General features: G+C 40.1%; 1 protein-coding gene across 1 annotated transcript in view; it reads left to right on the top strand.

Annotated features, from left to right (window-relative positions):
• The window catches only part of LOC128665890 (serine/threonine-protein kinase par-1), a 36,357-nt gene extending 16,125 nt beyond the window's left edge, over positions 1–20,232 (top strand). Inside the window, exons 3-5 of the mRNA XM_053720139.1 lie at positions 2,651–2,743; positions 2,890–2,975; positions 20,087–20,232. Coding sequence (XP_053576114.1) covers positions 2,651–2,743; positions 2,890–2,975; positions 20,087–20,093 — 186 coding nt within the window. The 3' untranslated portion in view covers positions 20,094–20,232. The remainder of the gene's footprint in view (positions 1–2,650; positions 2,744–2,889; positions 2,976–20,086) is intronic.
• Positions 20,233–23,448: the final 3,216 nt, after the last annotated feature.

Genomic DNA, 23,448 nt, shown 5'->3' with positions numbered 1-23,448 from the left:
GCTTCCACCTGGGCCTTCAAAAATGAGGCCTCTGTTGAACAGATTTGCAAGGCTGCGACTTGGTCTTCGCTTCACACTTTTTCAAAATTTTACAAATTTGATACTTTTGCTTCTTCGGAGGCTGTGTTTGGGAGAAAGGTTCTTCAGGCAGTGGTTCCTTCCGCTTAATCCTGCCTTGTCCCTCCCATCATCCGTGTACTTTAGCTTTGGTATTGGTATCCCACAAGTAATGGATGATCCGTGGACTGGATACACTTAACAAGAGAAAACATAATTTATGCTTACCTGATAAATTTATTTCTCTTGTAGTGTATCCAGTCCACGGCCCGCCCTGTCCTTTTAAGGCAGGTCTAAATTTTAATTAAACTACAGTCACCACTGCACCCTATGGTTTCTCCTTTCTCTGTTTGTTTTCGGTCGAATGACTGGATATGACAGTTAGGGGAGGAGCTATATAGCAGCTCTGCTGTGGGTGATCCTCTTGCAACTTCCTGTTGGGAAGGAGAATATCCCACAAGTAATGGATGATCCGTGGACTGGATACACTACAAGAGAAATAAATTTATCAGGTAAGCATAAATTATGTTTTTACATTTCTGCAGTGTTTGTGTTTAGCTGTAATTTTCCTCTTACTCATTTACTGTACCCACACATATTATATACAGTTTTTCTTGCCATTAAATGGACTTTCTAAAGATACCATTATTTTCATCATCATATCATATAATTTACTATAAAAAAAATGATAAAATATGAGGAAAAAATTGAAAAAAAACACACTTTTTCTAACTTTGACCCCCAAAATCACACACATCAACAACCACCAAAAAACACCCATGCTAAATAGTTTGTAAATTTTGTCATAAGTTTAGAATTACCCAATGTTTACATGTTATTTTTCTATTTCCAAACTATTTTTTGTCAAAATTAGCGATAGTTACATTGGAACACTGATATCTGTCAGGAATCCCTGAATATCCCTTGACATGTATATATATATTTTTTAGTAGACAACCCAAAGTATTGATCTAGGCCCATTTTATTATATTTAATTCCACCATTTCACCACCAAATGCGATCAAATAAAAAAAATTGTTCACTTTTTCACAAACTTTAGGTTTCTCACTGAAATTATTTACAAACAGCTTGTGCAATTATGGCACAAATGGTTGTAAATGCTTCTCTGGGATCCTCTTTGTTCAGAAATAGCAGATATTTATGGCTTTGGCATTACTTTTTGGTAATTAGAAGGCCGCTAAATGCCACTGCGCACCACACATGTATTATTCCCAGCAGTGAAGGGGTTAACTAGGGAGCTTGTAGGGTTAATTTTAGCTTTAGTGTAGTGTAGTAGACAACCCAAAGTATTGATCTTGGCCCCTTTTGATATATTTCATGCCACCACTTTACCGCCAAATTCGATAAAAAAAAAAAATGTTCACTTTTTCACTAACTTTGGGTTTCTCACTGAAATTATATACAAACAGCTTGTGCAATTATGGCACAAATGGTTGTAAATGCTTCTCTGGGATCCCCTTTGTTCAGAAATAGCAGACATATATGGCTTTGGCATTGCTTTTTGGTAATTAGAAGTCCTCTAAATGCTGCTGCGCACCACATTTGTATTATGCCCAGCAGTGATGGAGTTAATTAGGTAGCTTGTAGGGAGCTTGAAGGGTTAATTTTAGCGTTAGTGTAGAGATCAGCCTCCCATCTGACACATCCCACCCCCTGATCCCTTCCAAACAGCTCTCTTCCCTCCCACACCCCACAAGTGTCCCTGCCATCTTAAGTACTGGCAGAAAGTCTAAAGTAATAAAAGGTATTTTTTAATAAAAAAATAATAATATATATATTCTGCTGTGTAGGATCCCCCCTTAGCCCCCAACCTCCCTGATCCCCCCAAAGAGCTCTCTAACCCTCCCCCCACTAACTATTTGTCCCCATTTTGGGTACTGGCAACTGTCTGCCAGTACCCACTTTGCAGTGAAATGTGGTGCTTTTTTTTTTTTTTTAAATAAAGCCCACTTTTTATGTAGTGTATCTGCCCTTCCTCCATACTTTACCCCCTTCCAGATCCCTTTTTAAATGTTAATTTCCCCCTCCTCTGCCACCCACCACCCTCTCCAACCAACCTCTCCCACCACTTCAAATTTACTAAATGCGTTTGCCAGATCATGAGCCCCGACACCCTCTACAACTGCTGGCCGGAAGTTTGCCAACGATGGGCCGCCCACCCGCTTACCTGTAGCTGCTCCCACCTACCAATGATTGGCACCATCGCTAGCCGATGCAGAGAGGTCCACAGAGTGGCCCTCTCTGCATCGGTGTGCCAAAAAAGGTAATGCAATGATGCCTCAATATTGAGGCATCACTGCAATACCTTGAAATCTGCTGGAAGTGATCAGGATCGCTTCCACTGCTTGAAAACCCTAAGGACATACAGGGTACGTCCTTGGTCGTTAACTGACCTTTTTTGTAGAACGTACCCTGTACATCCTTGGTTGTTAAGGGGTTAATAAGCAAGTTTATATTTCTGTAGCAAAAATACTCTAAGCTCTCAGGTTATGTCAGTTATTCTAAGTTTTATAGCAGATTTTGTGACATTGGTGATTTTAGTATTTTTAATGTATGTACTTTTTACTTTTAGCCAATCATGAAACATCCATGGTTCAACAAAGGGTATCTAGGTGAGATATTGACATCTAATGAAGAGCCTCCTAGTGAGGATCTGAAACAACAGGTCAGTCTTTGTATCTATTATAAATAGATGTTAGAGATAGAATTACAGATGATAGATAGATTAGATAAATAGTTTACTTAATTAGATAATTACGTGTAGTAATGACACGTGCATAACTATCTATTATCTCATCTGTTTGCAATTAGATGACTCCTTCCACACCCACCGATGATGCACCAGAGTGCATCAGAGGACCTCCTATAGAGGACGGCAATGATGCAAAAATATCAAGGTATGTTCAGGAGTTATTATCCTAATGGTTAACATACATGTCCTGCTGAGCTTATGTAGTGTAATAGACATACAGCACTATGTGTCGCACAATACAGAACTTATCATTTGATACAGAGGTTACTATAAAATGTACAATAGATTTGATGTCCCTTTGCTGAATTCAAATAATGTTATGTTTTACTGCTTATGGAAATTTTACTTATCAACCAGGAAGCAACTGATCTTTGATTGTGAGTTGTGCTACATGAATTTCATGTTAGATTTAATATCAGTGAAATTGGCTTCAAATTGTATACCCCTTTAAGTGGTTTATTGGTTAAAGTCGCTTTAAGTCTCCCCTTGAATAAAGAGCAAAGTAGAAACAGTCTCCCAGTTCTCTTCCTCACTATAGGGATTAAAGACAAGGTGAATATTATATATACTCTCTCCCCAATCTTTCCTTTATTCAGTGGCGGCTGGTGAATTTTGAAAATGGTGGGGCGCTAGACCCCACCCCTTGAAATTAAGCCCCACCCCTATATGGTTCTGCCCATGCACTGGAAATATATATTTTTTTTATCTTGATAGGTAGCAACTTAAATTAGACAATCTAGAAATAGATATAAATTTGGTGTAATATACAGTCCACTTTTCTTAGGCAAGATCATTGCAATAAAGTGCATTTATATGTTTGTGAGTGTGTATATAAATCACTATAATAGTGGGCTGGTCGTTAAGTCAATAAACAAATAAATATTACCAAAATTATAATAAGGGACTTTATTGCAATGAACTTTCCTAAATACAAAGGGGGCCATAAGCATCTGCATACTGCACAAAATTGATACCTATTGTTTCTGCACTAAGTGCTGAGATCGTCATTTAGTAGCAGACTGAGTTACCAATCTGGGCGCAGTTTTAAGAATATAGTTCTCACCTGCTACATGTGGAGCAGCTCCTAGCATCATGCTAAGTCAGTGACAGATAAGAAATAACATACAGCAAGCTAGTGTGTCACAAGGAGGTGTGGGAAACAGTATTGTTAAAGCTAAATAACGTATTTATTATTACAGCAAATATAAAATAATGCATATGTCTTATATACCCCACACAATACATCAATAGTTAGCTCATATTTCATCAGAATGAGAATTAATTGACCGATGCATTAAAAATATACAATATATCAAATAAATCACCATTCACCATCTATAATACAAATGCAGCATCCATCACAATAGATAAAATCTCCATAAAATGACAATCACAAAATATATATATATATTATTTTTTATTTCAGTTCAGTTAAAGAATATGGGAGCTCCCAGGTGTAATCTGTTTCAGTTAGTGGTAATATTATAAATAATGTTAGTGTGTGTATAGGTTTGTGTAGTGTGTGTGTTTAAGTTTGTGTGTGAATGTGTAGGTTTGTGTAGTATGTGTTTGTGTAGTGTGTGTGTGTGTGTCTGTGTGAATGTGTAGGTTTGTGTAGTGTGTTTGAGAATGTGTGTGTGAATGTGTGTAAGTTTGTGCGAATGTGTTTGTGGAGTGTGTGTGTGTGAATGTGTAGGTTGGTGTAGTGTGTGTGAGAATGTGTCTGTGTGAATGTGTGTGTGTAAGTTTGTGTGAATGTGTTTGTGTATACGTTTGTGTGAATGTGTTTATGTAGTGTGTGTGTGTGTGTGTGTGAATGTGTGTTTGTGTAGTGAGTGTGTGTGTGTGAATGTGTATGTTTGTGTAGTGAGTGTGTGTGAATGTGTATGTTTGTGTAGTGAGTGTGTGAGAATGTATATGTTTGTGTAGTGAGTGTGTGAGAATATGTATGTTTGTGTAGTGTGTGTGTGAGAATGTGTATGTTTGTGTAGTGAGTGTGTGAGAATGTGTATGTTTGTGTAGTGTGTGTGTGAGAATGTGTATGTTTGTGTAGTGAGTGTGTGAGAATGTGTATGTTTGTGTAGTGTGTGTGTGAGAATGTGTATGTTTGTGTAGTGAGTGTGTGAGAATGTGTATGTTTGTGTAGTGTGTGTGTGTGAGAATGTGTATGTTTGTGTAGTGAGAATGTGTATGTTTGTGTAGTGTGTGTGTGTGTGAGAATGTGTATGTTTGTGTAGTGTGTGTGTGTGTGACAATGTGTATGTTTGTGTAGTGAGTGTGTGAGAATGTGTATGTTTGTATAGTGTGTGTGTGAGAATGTGTATGTTTGTGTAGTGAGTGTGTGTGTGAGAATGTGTATGTTTGTGTAGTGTGTGTGTGAGAATGTGTATGTTTGTGTAGTGAGTGTGTGAGAATGTGTATGTTTGTGTAGTGAGTGTGTGAGAATGTGTATGCTTGTGTAGTGAGTGTGTGAGAATGTGTATGTTTGTGTAGTGAGTGTGTGAGAATGTGTATATTTGTGTAGTGTGTGTATGAGAATGTGTATGTTTGTGTAGTGAGTGTGTGAGAATGTGTATGTTTGTGTAGTGTGTGTGTGAGAATGTGTATGTTTGTGTAGTGAGTGTGTGAGAATGTGTATGTTTGTGTAGTGAGTGTGTGAGAATGTGTATGCTTGTGTAGTGAGTGTGTGAGAATGTGTATGTTTGTGTAGTGAGTGTGTGTGTGTGTGAGAATGTGTATGTTTGTGTAGTGAGTGTGTGTGTGAGAATGTGTATGTTTGTGTAGTGTGTGTGTGTGAGAATGTGTATGTTTGTGTAGTGAGTGTGTGTGTGAGAATGTGTATGTTTGTGTAGTGAGTGTGTGAGAATGTGTATGTTTGTGTAGTGAGTGTGTGTGTGAGAATGTGTATGTTTGTGTAGTGAGTGTGTGTGTGTGAGAATGTGTATGTTTGTGTAGTGAGTGTGTGAGAATGTGTATGTTTGTGTAGTGTGTGTGTGTGTGAATGTGTATGTTTGTGTAGTGAGTGTGTGTGTGAGAATGTGTATGTTTGTGTAGTGAGTGTGTGTGTGAGAATGTGTATGTTTGTGTAGTGTGTGTGTGAGAATGTGTATGTTTGTGTAGTGAGTGTGTGTGTGAGAATGTGTATGTTTGTGTAGTGAGTGTGTGTGTGAGAATGTGTATGTTTGTGTAGTGTGTGTGTGAGAATGTGTATGTTTGTGTAGTGAGTGTGTGTGTGAGAATGTGTATGTTTGTGTAGTGTGTGTGTGTGAATGTGTATGTTTGTGTAGTGAGTGTGTGTGTTAGAATGTGTATGTTTGTGTAGAGAGTGTGTGAGAATGTGTATGTTTGTGTGTGAATGTGTATGTTTGTGTAGTGAGTGTGTGTGTGAGAATGTGTATGTTTGTGTGTGAATGTGTATGTTTGTGTAGTGAGTGTGTGAGAATGTGTATGTTTGTGTAGTGAGTGTGTGTGAATGTGTATGTTTGTGTAGTGAGTGTGTGAGAATGTGTCTATATGCATATTATAAACATTACAGTGGCCATTGTTATAAACATCAACATGTTTTTCAAGAAAACTATTATTTTTTTTCTCTCTAAATGACTGCCTTGCTGCATTTCCCTGTTCTCACCCCACAACCATAATATGACCTGTGATAACAAATGAAGATTCATTTTGTATATTTTAGAGAAGGGAGAGACAGACTCGCTTCAGTAGAAGCTCTGGCTGTGGATCTGCAGGGTGGGATGAAGGAAGAATAGTGCTAAATAACGATACTGGTAATATGCAGCAGAGATCAGCTGCCTGCCAGTGACTCCCCTTCTCCTCCGTCCTGAGTCTGACCATAAAAACACTTTTCAGTTTGACACAGGAGGGGGTGTTTCCTGGAAAACATTTCTGCATATTTTATGTTTAATGGATTTTTTTCTTTCTTTTTGCTTGAAAAAACATAATTTATGTAAGAAATTACCTGATAAATTCATTTCTTTCATATTAGCAAGAGTCCATGAGCTAGTGACGTATGGGATATACATTCCTACCAGGAGGGGCAAAGTTTCCCAAACCTCAAAATGCCTATAAATACACCCCTCACCACACCCACAATTCAGTTTAACGAATAGCCAAGAAGTGGGGTGATAAAAAAGTGCGAAAGCATATAAAATAAGGAATTGGAATAATTGTGCTTTATACAAAAATCATAACCACCACAAAAAAAGGGTGGGCCTCATGGACTCTTGCTAATATGAAAGAAATGAATTTATCAGGTAAGTTCTTACATAAATTATGTTTTCTTTCATGTAATTAGCAAGAGTCCATGAGCTAGTGACGTATGGGATAATGATTACCCAAGATGTGGATAGTTCCACGCAAGAGTCACTAGAGAGAGAGGGATAAAATAAAGACAGCCAATTCCTGCTGAAAATAATCCACACCCAAAATAAAGTTTAATGAAAAACATAAGCAGAAGATTCAAACTGAAACCGCTGCCTGAAGTACTTTTCTACCAAAAACTGCTTCAGAAGAAGAAAATACATCAAAATGGTAGAATTTAGTAAAAGTATGCAAAGAGGACCAGGTTGCTGCTTTGCAAATCTGATCAATCGAAGCTTCATTCCTAAACGCCCAGGAAGTAGAGACTGACCTAGTAGAATGAGCTGTAATCCTTTGAGGCGGAGTTTTACCCGACTCAACATAGGCAAGATGAATTAAAGATTTCAACCAAGATGCCAAAGAAATGGCAGAAGCTTTCTGGCCTTTTCTAGAACCGGAAAAGATAACAAATAAACTAGAAGTCTTTCGGAAAGACTTAGTAGCTTCAACATAATATTTCAAAGCTCTAACAACATCCAAAGAATGTAACGATTTCTCCTTAGAATTCTTAGGATTAGGACATAATGAAGGAACCACAATTTCTCTACTAATGTTGTTAGAATTCACAACTTTAGGTAAAAATTCAAAAGAAGTTCGCAACACTGCCTTATCCTGATGAAAAATCAGAAAAGGAGACTCACAAGAAAGAGCAGATAATTCAGAAACTCTTCTGGCAGAAAAGATTGCCAAAAGGAACAAAACTTTCCAAGAAAGTAATTTAATGTCCAATGAATGCATAGGTTCAAACGGAGGAGCTTGAAGAGCCCCTAGAACCAAATTCAAACTCCAAGGAGGAGAAATTGACTTAATGACAGGTTTTATACGAACCAAAGCTTGTACAAAACAATGAATATCAGGAAGATTAGCAATCTTTCTGTGAAAAAGAACAGAAAGAGCAGAGATTTGTCCTTTCAAGGAACTTGTGGACAAACCTTTATCTAAACCATCCTGAAGAAACTGTAAAATTCTTGGAATTCTAAAAGAATGCCAAGAAAAATGATGAGAAAGACACCAAGAAATATAAGTCTTCCAGACTCTATAATATATCTCTCTGGATACAGATTTACAAGCCTGTAACATAGTATTAATCACAGAGTCAGAGAAACCTCTTTGACTAAGAATCAAGCGTTCAATCTCCATACCTTTAAATTTAAGGATTTGAGATCCTGATGGAAAAAAGGACCTTGCGACAGATGGTCTGGTCGTAGCGGAAGAGTCCACGGATGGCAAGAGGCCATCCGGACAAGATCCGCATACCAAAACCTGTGAGGCCATGCCGGAGCTACCAGCAGAACAAACGAGCATTCCTTCAGAATCTTGGAGATTACTCTTGGAAGAAGAACTAGAGGCGGAAAGATATAAGCAGGATGATACTTCCAAGGAAATGATAATGCATCCACTGCTTCCGCCTGAGGATCCCGGGATCTGGACAGATACCTGGGAAGTTTCTTGTTTAGATGAGACGCCATCAGATCTATTTCTGGAAGCTCCCATATTTGAACAATCTGAAGAAATACCTCCGGGTGAAGAGACCATTCGCCCGGATGCAACGTTTGGCGACTGAGATAATCCGCTTCCCAATTGTCTATACCTGGGATATGAACCGCAGAGATTAGACTGGAGCTGGATTCCGCCCAAACCAGAATTCGAGATACTTCTTTCATAGCCAGAGGACTGTGAGTCCCTCCTTGATGATTGATGTATGCCACAGTTGTGACATTGTCTGTCTGAAAACAAATGAACGATTCTCTCTTCAGAAGAGGCCAAGACTGAAGAGCTCTGAAAATTGCACGGAGTTCCAAAATATTGATCGGTAATCTCACCTCCTGAGATTCCCAAACTCCTTGTGCCGTCAGAGATCCCCACACAGCTCCCCAACCTGTGAGACTTGCATCTGTTGAAATTACAGTCCAGGTCGGAAGCACAAAAGAAGCCCCCTGAATTAAACGATGGTGATCTGTCCACCACGTTAGAGAGTGTCGTACAATCGGTTTTAAAGATATTAATTGAGATATCTTTGTGTAATCCCTGCACCATTGATTCAGCATACAGAGCTGAAGAGGTCGCATGTGAAAACGAGCAAAGGGGATCGCGTCCGATGCAGCAGTCATAAGACCTAGAATTTCCATGCATAAGGCTACCGAAGGGAATGATTGTGACTGAAGGTTTCGACAAGCTGAAATCAATTTTAGACGTCTCTTGTCTGTTAAAGACAGAGTCATGGACACTGAATGTATCTGGAAACCCAGAAAAGTTACCCTTGTCTGAGGAATCAATGAACTTTTTGGTAAATTGATCCTCCAACCATGATCTTGAAGAAACAACACAAGTCGATTCGTATGAGATTCTGCTAAATGTAAAGACTGAGCAAGTACCAAGATATCGTCCAAATAAGGAAATACCACAATACCCTGTTCTCTGATTACAGACAGAAGGGCACCGAGAACCTTTGTAAAAATTCTTGGAGCTGTAGCTAGGCCAAACGGCAGAGCCACAAACTGGTAATGCTTGTCCAGAAAAGAGAATCTCAGGAACTGATAATGATCTGGATGAATCGGAATATGCAGATAAGCATCCTGTAAATCTATTGTGGACATATAATGCCCTTGCTGAACAAAAGGCAAGATAGTCCTTACAGTTACCATTTTGAACGTTGGTATCCTTACATAACGATTCAATATTTTTAGATCCAGAACTGGTCTGAAGGAATTCTCCTTCTTTGGTACAATGAAGAGATTTGAATAAAACCCCATCCCCTGTTCCAGAACTGGAACTGGCATAATTACTCCAGCCAACTCTAGATCTGAAACACAATTCAGAAATGCTTGAGCTTTCACTGGATTTACTGGGACACGGGAAAGAAAAAATCTCTTTGCAGGAGGTCTCATCTTGAAACCAATTCTGTACCCTTCTGAAACAATGTTCTGAATCCAAAGATTGTGAACAGAATTGATCCAAATTTCTTTGAAAAAACGTAACCTGCCCCCTACCAGCTGAGCTGGAATGAGGGCTGCACCTTCATGTGGACTTAGAAGCAGGCTTTGCCTTTCTAGAAGGCTTGGATTTATTCCAGACTGGAGATGGTTTCCAAACTGAAACTGCTCCTGAGGATGAAGGATCAGGCTTTTGTTCTTTGTTGAAACGAAAGGAACGAAAACGATTATTAGCCCTATTTTTACCCTTAGATTTTTTATCCTGTGGTAAAAAAGTTCCTTTCCCACCAGTAACAGTTGAGATAATGGAATCCAACTGAGAACCAAATAATTTGTTACCCTGGAAAGAAATGGAAAGTAGAGTTGATTTAGAAGCCATATCAGCATTCCAAGTTTTAAGCCATAAAGCTCTTCTAGCTAAAATAGCTAGAGACATAAACCTGACATCAACTCTGATAATATCAAAAATGGCATCACAGATAAAATTATTAGCATGCTGAAGAAGAATAATAATATTATGAGAATCATGATCTGTTACTTGTTGTGCTAAAGTCTCCAACCAAAAAGTTGAAGCTGCAGCAACATCAGCCAAAGATATAGCAGGTCTAAGAAGATTACCTGAACACAGATAAGCTTTTCTTAGAAAGGATTCAATTTTCCTATCTAAAGGATCTTTAAACGAAGTACCATCTGACGTAGGAATAGTAGTACGTTTAGCAAGGGTAGAAATAGCCCCATCAACTTTAGGGATTTTGTCCCAAAATTCTAATCTGTCAGACGGCACAGGATATAATTGCTTAAAACGTTTAGAAGGAGTAAATGAATTACCCAATTTATCCCATTCTCTGGAAATTACTTCAGAAATAGCATTAGGAACAGGAAAAACTTCTGGAATAACCACAGGAGATTTAAACACCTTATCTAAACGTTTAGAATTAGTATCAAGAGGACCAGAATCCTCTATTTCTAAAGCAATTAGTACTTCTTTAAGTAAAGAACGAATAAATTCCATTTTAAATAAATATGAAGATTTATCAGCATCAATCTCTGAGACAGAATCCTCTGAACCAGAAGAGTCATCAGAATCAGAATGATGATGTTCATTTAAAAATTCATCTGTAGAGAGAGAAGTTTTAAAAGATTTCTCCAACATAGGTGTGTCCGGTCCACGGCGTCATCCTTACTTGTGGGATATTCTCTTCCCCAACAGGAAATGGCAAAGAGCCCAGCAAAGCTGGTCACATGATCCCTCCTAGGCTCCGCCTTCCCCAGTCATTCTCTTTGCCGTTGCACAGGCAACATCTCCACGAAGATGGCTTAGAGTTTTTTGGTGTTTAACTGTAGTTTTTATTCTTCAATCAAGAGTTTGTTATTTTAAAATAGTGCTGGTATGTACTATTTACTCTGAAACAGAAAAGAGATGAAGATTTCTGTTTGTAAGAGGAAAATGATTTTAGCAACCGTTACTAAAATCGATGGCTGTTTCCACACAGGACTGTTGAGAGGAATTAACTTCAGTTGGGGGAAACAGTGAGCAGACTTTTGCTGCTTGAGGTATGACACATTTCTAACAAGACTTGATAATGCTGGAAGCTGTCGTTTTCCCTATGGGATCCGGTAAGCCATTTTTATTAAATAAGAATAAAGGGCTTCACAAGGGCTTTAAAGACTGGTAGACATTTTTCTGGGCTAAAACGATTGATTTATAAGCATTTTTAATAGTTTATAGCTTTGAGGAGTTATTTTATTCTTGGGAATTATGTTAAAGAAACGGCAGGCACTGTATTGGACACCTTTTTCACTGGGGGCCTTCTCTAATCATAGGCAGAGCCTCATTTTCGCGCCACTAATGCGCAGTTGTTTTTGGGAAGCAAGGCATGCAGAGGCATGTGTGAGGAGCTCAGATACATAGACAAAGCTTACTGAAGGCGTCATTTGGTATCGTATTCCCCTCTGGGCTTGGTTGGGTCTCAGCAAAGCAGATACCAGGGACTGTATAGGGGTTAAATATAAAAACGGCTCCGGTTCCGTTATTTTTTGAGTTAAAGCTTTTAAATTTGGTGTGCAATACCTTTAAGGCTTTAAGACACTGTGGTGAAATTTTGGTGAATTTTGAACAATTCCTTCATACTTTTTCACATATTCAGTAATAAAGTGTGTTCAGTTTAAATTTTAAAGTGACAGTAACGGTTTTATTTTAAAACGTTTTTTGTACTTTATCAAGTTTATGCCTGTTTAACATGTCTGAACTATCAGATAGACTATGTTCTGTATGTGAGGAAGCCAAGGTTCCTTCTCATTTAAATAGATGTGATGTATGTGACAAACAATTTAGAGAAAATGATGCCCAAGATGATCCTCAAGTGAGGGGAGTAAGCATGGTACTGCATCATCCCCTCCTTCGTCTACGCCAGTCTTGCCCACACAGGAGGCCCCTAGTACATCTAGTGCGCCAATACTCCTTACTATGCAACTATTAACGGCTGTAATGGATAATTCTATCAAAAACATTTTAGCCAAAATGCCCACTTATCAGCGAAAGCGCGACTGCTCTGTTTTAGAAAATACTGAAGAGCATGAGGACGCTGATGATAATGGTTCTGACATGCCCCTACACCAGTCTGAGGGGGCCAGGGAGGTTTTGTCTGAGGGAGAAATTTCAGATTCAGGGAAAATTTCTCAACAAGCTGAACCTGATGTGATTACATTCAAATTTAAATTGGAACATCTCCGCGCTCTGCTTAAGGAGGTGTTGTCTACTCTGGATGATTGTGACAATTTGGTCATTCCAGAGAAATTATGTAAGATGGACAAGTTCCTAGAGGTCCCGGGGCCCCCCGAAGCTTTTCCTATACCCAAGCGGGTGGCGGACATTGTAAACAAAGAATGGGAAAGGCCCGGCATACCTTTTGTCCCTCCCCCTATATTTAAGAAATTGTTTCCTATGGTCGACCCCAGAAAGGACTTATGGCAGACAGTCCCCAAGGTCGAGGGGGCGGTTTCTACTCTAAACAAACGCACTACTATCCCTATAGAAGATAGTTGTGCTTTCAAAGATCCGATGGATAAAAAATTAGAGGGTTTGCTTAAAAAGATGTTTGTTCAGCAAGGTTACCTTCTACAACCAATTTCATGCATTGTTCCTGTCACTACAGCAGCGTGTTTCTGGTTCGATGAACTAGAAAAATCGCTCGATAAAGATTCTTCTTATGAGGAGATTATGGACAGAGTTCACGCTCTTAAATTGGCTAACTCTTTTACTTTAGACGCCACTTTGCAATTAGCTAGATTAGCGGCGAAAAATTCAGGGTTTGCTATTGTGGCGCGCAGAGCGCTTTGGCTAAAATCTTGGTCAGCGGATGCGTCTTCCAAGAACAAATTGCTTAACATACCTTTCAAGGGGAAAACGCTGTTTGGCCCTGACTTGAAAGAGATTATTTCAGATATCACTGGGGGTAAGGGCCACGCCCTTCCTCAGGATAGGTCTTTTAAGGCTAAAAATAAACCAAATTTTCGTCCCTTTCGCAGAAACGGACCAGCCTCAAGTTCTACATCCTCTAAGCAGGAGGGTAATACTTCTCAAACCAAGCCAGCCTGGAGGCCAATGCAAGGCTGGAACAAAGGTAAGCAGGCCAAGAAACCTGCCACTGCTACCAAGACAGCATGAGATGTTGGCCCCCGATCCGGGACCGGATCTGGTGGGGGGCAGACTTTCTCTCTTCGCTCAGGCTTGGGCAAGAGATGTTCTGGATCCTTGGGCGCTAGAAATAGTCTCCCAAGGTTATCTTCTGGAATTCAAGGAGCTACCCCCAAGGGGGAGGTTCCACAGGTCTCAATTGTCTTCAGACCACATAAAAAGACAGGCATTCTTACATTGTGTAGAAGACCTGTTAAAAATGGGAGTGATTCATCCGGTTCCATTAGGAGAACAAGGGATGGGATTCTACTCCAATCTGTTCATAGTTCCCAAAAAAGAGGGAACATTCAGACCAATCTTAGATCTCAAGATCCTAAACAAATTTCTCAAGGTTCCATCGTTCAAAATGGAAACCATTCGGACAATTCTTCCTACCATCCAGGAAGGTCAATTCATGACCACGGTGGATTTAAAGGATGCGTATCTACATATTCCTATCCACAAGGAACATCATCGGTTCCTAAGGTTCGCCTTTCTGGACAAGCATTACCAGTTTGTGGCACTTCCATTCGGATTAGCCACTGCTCCAAGAATTTTCACAAAGGTACTAGGGTCCCTTCTAGCGGTGCTAAGACCAAGGGGCATTGCAGTAGTACCTTACTTGGACGACATACTGATTCAAGCGTCGTCTCTACCACAAGCAAAGGCTCATACGGACATTGTCCTGGCCTTTCTCAGATCTCACGGGTGGAAAGTGAACGTAGAAAAAAGTTCTCTATCTCCGTCAACAAGAGTTCCCTTCTTGGGAACAATAATAGACTCCTTAGAAATGAGGATTTTTCTGACAGAGGCCAGAAAATCAAAACTTCTAAGCTCTTGTCAAGTACTTCATTCTGTTCTTCTTCCTTCCATAGCGCAGTGCATGGAAGTAATAGGTTTGATGGTCGCGGCAATGGACATAGTTCCTTTTGCGCGAATTCATCTAAGACCATTACAACTGTGCATGCTCAGTCAGTGGAATGGGGATTATACAGACTTGTCTCCGACGATACAAGTAGATCAGCGGACCAGAGATTCACTCCGTTGGTGGCTGACCCTGGACAACCTGTCACAAGGGATGAGCTTCCGCAGACCAGAGTGGGTCATTGTCACGACCGACGCCAGTCTGGTGGGCTGGGGCGCGGTCTGGGAACCCCTGAAAGCTCAGGGTCTTTGGTCTCGGGAAGAATCTCTTCTCCCGATAAATATTCTGGAACTGAGAGCGATATTCAATGCTCTCAAGGCTTGGCCTCAGCTAGCAAAGGCCAAATTCATACGGTTTCAATCAGACAACATGACGACTGTTGCGTATATCAACCATCAGGGGGGAACAAGGAGTTCCCTGGCGATGGAGGAAGTGACCAAAATAATTCAATGGGCGGAGACTCACTCCTGCCACTTGTCTGCAATCCACATCCCAGGAGTGGAAAATTGGGAAGCGGATTTTCTGAGTCGTCAGACATTTCATCCGGGGGAGTGGGAACTCCATCCGGAAATCTTTGCCCAAATAATTCAATTGTGGGGCATTCCAGACATGGATCTGATGGCGTCTCGTCAGAACTTCAAGGTTCCTTGCTACGGGTCCAGATCCAGGGATCCCAAGGCGACTCTAGTGGATGCACTAGTAGCACCTTGGAGCTTCAACCTAGCTTATGTGTTCCCACCGTTTCCTCTCATTCCCAGGCTGGTAGCCAGGATCAAGCAGGAGAGGGTATCGGTGATCTTGATAGCTCCTGCGTGGCCACGCAGGACTTGGTATGCAGATCTGGTGAATATGTCATCGGCTCCACCATGGAAGCTACCTTTGAGACAGGACCTTCTTGTTCAAGGTCCGTTCGAACATCCGAATCTGGCCTCACTCCAACTGACTGCTTGGAGATTGAACGCTTGATTTTATCAAAGCGAGGGTTCTCAGATTCTGTCATTGATACTCTTGTTCAGGCCAGAAAGCCTGTAACTAGAAAAATCTACCATAAAATATGGAAAAAATATATCTGTTGGTGTGAATCTAAAGGATTCCCATGGAACAAGATAAAAATTCCTAAGATTCTATCCTTTCTTCAAGAAGGTTTGGAGAAAGGATTATCTGCAAGTTCTTTGAAGGGACAGATTTCTGCTTTATCTGTTTTACTTCACAAAAAGCTGGCGGCTGTGCCAGATGTTCAAGCTTTTGTTCAGACTCTGGTTAGAATCAAGCCTGTTTACAAACCTTTGACTCCTCCTTGGAGTCTCAATTTAGTTCTTTCAGTTCTTCAGGGGGTTCCGTTTGAACCCCTACATTCCGTTGATATCAAGTTATTATCTTGGAAAGTTTTGTTTTTGGTTGCAATTTCTTCTGCTAGAAGAGTTTCAGAGTTATCTTCTCTGCAGTGTTCTCCTCCTTAGCTGGTGTTCCATGTAGATAAGGTGGTTTTGCGTACTAAACCTGGTTTTCTTCCGAAAGTTGTTTCTAACAAAAATATTAACCAGGAGATAGTCGTGCCTTCTTTGTGTCCGAATCCAGTTTCAAAGAAGGAACGTTTGTTGCACAATTTGGATGTAGTTCGTGCTCTAAAATTCTATTTAGAGGCTACAAAGGATTTCAGACAAACATCTTCCTTGTTTGTTGTTTATTCTGGTAAAAGGAGAGGTCAAAAAGCAACTTCTACCTCTCTCTCTTTTTGGCTTAAAAGCATCATCAGATTGGCTTATGAGACTGCCGGACGGCAGCCTCCTGAAAGAATCACAGCTCATTCCACTAGGGCCGTGGCTTCCACATGGGCCTTCAAGAACGAGGCTTCTGTTGATCAGATATGTAAGGCAGCGACTTGGTCTTCACTGCACACTTTTACTAAATTTTACAAATTTGATACTTTTGCTTCTTCTGAGGCTATTTTTGGGAGAAAGGTTTTGCAAGCCGTGGTGCCTTCCATCTAGGTGACCTGATTTGCTCCCTCCCATCATCCGTGTCCTAAAGCTTTGGTATTGGTTCCCACAAGTAAGGATGACGCCGTGGACCGGACACACCTATGTTGGAGAAAACAGAATTTATGTTTACCTGATAAATTACTTTCTCCAACGGTGTGTCCGGTCCACGGCCCGCCCTGGTTTTTTAATCAGGTCTGATGATTTATTTTCTCTAACTACAGTCACCACGGTATCATATGATTTCTCCTATGCAAATATTCCTCCTTTACGTCGGTCGAATGACTGGGGAAGGCGGAGCCTAGGAGGGATCATGTGACCAGCTTTGCTGGGCTCTTTGCCATTTCCTGTTGGGGAAGAGAATATCCCACAAGTAAGGATGACGCCATGGACCGGACACACCGTTGGAGAAAGTAATTTATCAGGTAAACATAAATTCTGTTTTTTTATGTTTACTAGAAGGAGAAATAACAGACATAGCCTTCTTGATGGATTCAGAAACAAAATCTCTTATGTTATCAGGAACATTCTGCACCTTAGATGTTGAGGGAACTGCAACAGGCAATGGTACATTACTAAAGGAAATATTATCTGCATTAACAAGTTTGTCATGACAATTAATACAAACAACAGCCGGAGGAATAGCTACCAAAAGTTTACAGCAGATACACTTAGCTTTGGTAGATCCAGCACTAGACAGCGATTTTCCTGTAGTATCTTCTGACTCAGATGCAACGTGAGACATCTTGCAATATGTAAGAGAAAAAACAACATATAAAGCAAAATTGATCAAATTCCTTAAATGACAGTTTCAGGAATGGGAAAAAATGCCAATAAACAAGCTTCTAGTAACCAGAAGCAAAGAAAAAATGAGACTGAAATAATGTGGAGACAAAAGCGACGCCCATATTTTTTGGCGCCAAATAATACGCCCACATTGTTTGGCCAAAAATGACGCCACATCTGGAACGCCGACATCTTTGGCGCAAAAGAACGTCAAAAAATGACGCAACTTCCGGCGACACGTATGACGCCGGAAACAGAAAAGATTTTTTGCGCCAAAAAAGTCCGCGCCAAGAATGACGCAATAAAATGAAGCATTTTCAGCCCCCGCGAGCCTAACAGCCCACAGGGAAAAAAAGACAAATTTTTAAGGTAAGAAAAAATGATTGATTCAAACGCATTATCCCAAATATGAAACTGACTGTCTGAAAATAAGGAATGTTGAACATTCTGAGTCAAGGCAAATAAATGTTTGAATACATATATTTAGAACTTTATAAATAAAGTGCCCAACCATAGCTTAGAGTGTCACAGAAAATAAGATTTACTTACCCCAGGACACTCATCTACATGTTTGTAGAAAGCCAAACCAGTACTGAAACGAAAATCAGCAGAGGTAATGGTATATAAATAAGAGTATATCGTCGATCTGAAAAGGGAGGTAAGAGATGAATCTCTACGACCGATAACAGAGAACCTATGAAATAGACCCCGTAGAAGGAGATCACTGCATTCAAATAGGCAATAATCTCCTCACATCCCTCTGACATTCACTGCACGCTGAGAGGAAAACCGGGCTCCAACTTGCTGCGGAGCGCATATCAACGTAGAATCTAGCACAAACTTACTTCACCACCTCCATCGGAGGCAAAGTTTGTAAAACTGAATTGTGGGTGTGGTGAGGGGTGTATTTATAGGCATTTTGAGGTTTGGGAAACTTTGCCCCTCCTGGTAGGAATGTATATCCCATACGTCACTAGCTCATGGACTCTTGCTAATTACATGAAAGAAATAAAGAAACTGTGAATTAAAAGAGAGACTTCCCATCCAAGCCCAGCCGAGGGTGAACACGCAATGGTATGTTTAAAAAGACAGATGATTTACAATGTGCCCTTAATCCCTGTCTGTCAATTATTATTAGAAGAGACTAATAGGATCTGTGTATAGAAAGTGAAAGTAAATTAAAAAAAGAGAGAGAGGAAGGGGTTAATAACATTGAAAATAACACTCAGGCTGAGAAAAAAAAGACATAAAAATGACATGATTTGAAATTGGAAAGCAAAAGTGCTAGCTACCGGTAGAACACTAACTGTTTTATGCAGAATGGGGATGGAAAGCACACAAGTTCAGTCCCCTTACACTACCGTTCAGTGAACCGCAACTAACACAGCCCCCTCTCACCCTTTACAGATGCGGTTCTCACCCCTCTCAGCTGTCAGGCATCCAGCCTGCAGTGAGCTTCTAGACCAGACCGTGTAAGCAAAGGCTGCAGCTGCTGGCATTAATGCGCTTCTCCGCTCTCCAGCACTCGGTCCTTCTGCTCACAGATTATTTTTTTTTAGCACTGCTCGTCTAACACATAGAAAAGTGCTGTGAGCAGGAGCACTGAGTGAGATGGCATGTTTGAGAGCTTGGAAGTGCTGTGGAATATGTGGGGTCACTGTCTGGGCCCTGGGGCATAACGAAAGTGTAACATGGATCCAGCACTGCATGAGGAATTCCATGCTTACCATTCTGCCCTGTCACAGGCTGCTGCTGGCACCGTATTAATGCGCTTCCAAGCTCTCCAGCACTCCGTGCTTCTGCTCACAGATTTTTTAGTGTTGTTCGTCTGGAAAGTGCCGTGAGCAGGAGCACTGAGAGGGCACGTTTGAGAGCTTAGAAGCACTGTGGAATGTGCGGGTTTCTGTCTGGGACATAAAAAGTAAAGTTCAAAACATAAGGTATCCAGGATTGAATGAGGAGTCCCATGCTTACCGTTCTGCCCTGTGCATAGTAGCAGGAATCTGCAATCACTTCCTCACTTAAGTCACTTCACAATGGCGCGCGCTTCGTCTCTTGCCTTTTAAACCTGCGTGACGTCCTCTAGTATAAACCCGCCCCCCATACAGTGTCAGCCAATGGGAATTTATAACTCTTTTTTTTAAATTGGACGTCTATGCTTAACCGTCCGTATTAGAAATAAATGGGGTGGCCTAATTAACATATCAAGGGACACACTGCACATGTGTAAAGTGCTCTCAAAACAGGGCACATTGCAAAATCGCCCCTCCTTTAGATACCAATGCTTTTAGCCTCCTTTTTTTTAATTATATTAAAATGGCAAGATATATTTGTTCCACCCCCCCTGAAAAAAATTTTGTTACTACCCATCTTTGCCACCAGGTTTACATTGGAATTTTATTTTTTTTATAAAACTTTTTTATTTTCTTAAATACACATTTTATTTTATTTTTTCCCCAAAATATTCTTGTGGGGCATTGCCCATGCTGTCCCAATGGACCAGCCTCCACTGCCTTTATTGCTACTTATGAAACTATAAATACCACACTGTTTATGCTCAGATTGTAATTGTTATTTTCTAATTATCAGCATCTAACCAAAACCACCTGGTGAAAATAGACAGATCCGCAGAAGGCAGCGCATTTGGAACAACTTTACGGGAGTTTTTTCTTGCTACAACGAATTTAACATCATGCTTGTTTGTTTAACATCAATAAAAACATTTTCTCCTATCAGATCTTGTTTGTCTTTTTTTATATAACTTCTCATGTTGCAATAATCACTTGTACATATGAGCTAAATATTGCTAATTTTATAAATAAAAATTCAGTAATAGTATTTATATTATAATACAAAAAAACATAAGAAACTTGTCTAGGGGCCCCCCTCGTCTCCTCCCTCCCCACCATCATTATGTAGGGTGCCCCCCATTCCACCCTTTTTCTGTAGTGTAGCATCCCATCCCTCTCTCTCCCTTCAAAATCATTTCGGTGTAGTGTAGGGTCCCACCCTTTATCCCCCCTCCGCCGCTGAGCTGTCCACCCACCTCCCCTCCCACTGTCACCAACGGAGATCCTTACAGACAGTGACACAGACCATGCCACTGTCTGTAACAATATGACAATCTGCCTTCATATGGTAACGAGACTGCTTGGGCTTCCAGCATTATGGACGTAGATCTACATTATGCGGTACGATGGTCTGTCTACTGCATGACGTAGATCTAGGTCCATTTGGCCCAAGGTGTTAAACAAAAGCAGAGTCAGGGGAAGCCAAGTCAAACCCAGAAAATCAAAGTAAATTGCTAGAGTATATGTAGCTAGCACACTAAATACACAAGCAGCTTTATGCTGCAAACTGAGAGCTTATAAGGACTACCATAATTAAGACCTAATTGATCTTCTAGGCTTCCTTAAGCCTTACTGCAGCAGGAACAGAAATAACTCTAACAAATTCCTGTTATGACAGTGGTTAAGCCATTGATATTCTGCTACAGACATTTTTCAGAGTATTACAGTGTGCAGTGGGCTTGGGTTAGTGGAAATGACTGGCATTCATAGCCTCTTATCATTATTATGGACCCTTCTACCGCCCCCTGCAAATAGCAGGGGGTGTCAATCAGCCCTATCGTACATGATCGGGCGGATTGCTATACGCCACCTCAGAGGCGGCGTATGAGTTTAGGAGCAGCAGTCTTAAAGGGACATTAAACACTAAATACATGCTAGATTGAATGATGCATTCAAAGAAAAGATTAATCCATGACTAACATGTAGATGTATTTTTTAAAGTTTCATTAGTTGTTTAAAAAGTGACAAAATAAGTGTAAAGTTTTAGTCTAGTATGCTATGCGACTGTTTCAGGTGGGAAAATAAAGTGTAATCTCTTTTACTTAGGTTAAATGCACAAGTTGTATCGAAAGATTTACCTGCAGATTCTTAGCTCAGGCTCAAAAGATGGAACCTCCCATAGATCTTTGAACTTTAGGAAATGAGATCACTTTCTACCTGACCCTGGAATAAGAAGACTACTGGACAGGAAATTGGTTTGTCAGCTGTGCAGGACATAATGTAATATTAATACTTACATTTAAACTTGATAAATTACGTTCTTCATTTTCAAAACACGTTGTGGCAAATACTTACTGTTACCTATAAGTCATTGTCTACCATTTTTCCTTCAGCCATTTGTCTCTTTCTGAATATACGTAGCACTTGCTTTACGCTAGGGTTATGTTCTTGAAGGAAGTGTTGAAAGAGAATCTGTGTAAACTGTACTTTACATGGTACTTTTATATTGTAAGTCAATTGAAAATAATTGTTACCTTCCAGATCCCTTTTTAAAATTGACTTCAATTTATATTTTTATATTTAAAGGGACTGTCTAGTCAAAATTAAAAATGTTTGATTCAGATAGGGCATGCAATTGTAAACAACTTTCCAATATACTTTGTACTCTTGGTATTCTTTTTTTAAAGCTAAACCTAGTTAGGCTTGTATGTTAAATTCTAAGCCCTTCAAGGCCAAGGGGCCGAATTATCAAGCCGTCAACTGTGCTGCATTTGCCGGGACCAATATGCTCGCCTAATATCGCGGCCGCGGACCTGAATACGATCGCCATATTTATCAAAAAAGCCGACAAAAAGCTGTGCACCAAGTGCAGGGTGATGAGCAGCGGACTGTTGTTAACTAACAGTCATCAATCTCGCTGCTATTCGACTTTTTCCCAACTTTTTTTATACCCTGTCACTAAACACCGCCACTATACTAAAATGTTTAACCCCTATCCCACCGCTCCCGGAGCCCACCGCAACTTTAATAAAACTATTAACCTGCCGCTCCCTTACTCCTCTGCAACTAAATAAATGTATTAACCCTTGTCCCGCTGCTCCCGGACCCCTCCGCAACTAAATAAATGTATTAACCTCTAAACCTCAGGCCTCCCACATCACTACCACTTACTAAACCTATTAACCCCTAAACCGCCAGCCCCCCATATCGCCATAAACTAAATTAAGCTATTAACCCCTAAACCTAACAACCTGCTAACTTTACATTATAATTACCTCATCCCTATCTTATAATAAATTAAAACTTACTTTTAGAATTAAAATAAACTATATTAAACTATTAATTAACCTACCCTAACTTTTATACTAAAATTACATTAAACTATATTAAACTATTAATTAACCTACCCTAACTATTATACTAAAATTACATTAAACTAACAATTAAATTAACTATATTACATATTTAAAAACCTAACCCTACTCAAGTTATTTAAATCTACTATTAAAAATTACTAAATTACAACTAAGTTACAAAAAATAAAAAACCACAGTATCAAAAATAAAAAAGAATTACACCTAATCTAAGAGCCATATCAATATAAAAAAGACCTCCAAAAATAAAAAAAACCATAGCCTACACTAAACTACCATTGCCCCAAGGAAATCAGCTCTTTTACCTGTAAAAAAAAATACAAACACCCCCAACAGTAAAACCCACCACCCACACAACTAACCCCCCCCCAAATAAAACCCTATCTAAAAAACCTAAGCTCCCCATTGCTCTGAAAAGGGCATTTGTATGGGCATTGCCCTTAAAAGGGCATTTAGCTCTTTTACTGCCCAAAGTCCCTAACCTAAAATTAAAAAAAACTAACACCACCGATGATCCACTTACAGTTTTCGAAGACCGGACATCCATCCTCATCCAAGCAGGCCGAAGTCTTCATCCAAGCGGGCAGAAGTCTTCATCCAGACGGCATCTTCTATCTTCATCCGGCGCGGAGCGCCTCCATCTTCAAGACATCCGGCGCGGAGCATCCTCTTCTTCCGATGGTCAACGACGAATGAAGTTTCCCTTTAAGGTACGTCATCCAAGATGGCGTCCCTTACATTCCGATTGGCTGATAGAATTCTATCAGCCAATAGGAATTAAAGGGGA

Source organism: Bombina bombina, chromosome 7, assembly GCF_027579735.1.
Source record: "Bombina bombina isolate aBomBom1 chromosome 7, aBomBom1.pri, whole genome shotgun sequence".
Taxonomy (NCBI): Eukaryota; Metazoa; Chordata; class Amphibia; order Anura; family Bombinatoridae; genus Bombina; species Bombina bombina.
This window is presented reverse-complemented; position numbering and strand designations above follow the sequence as displayed.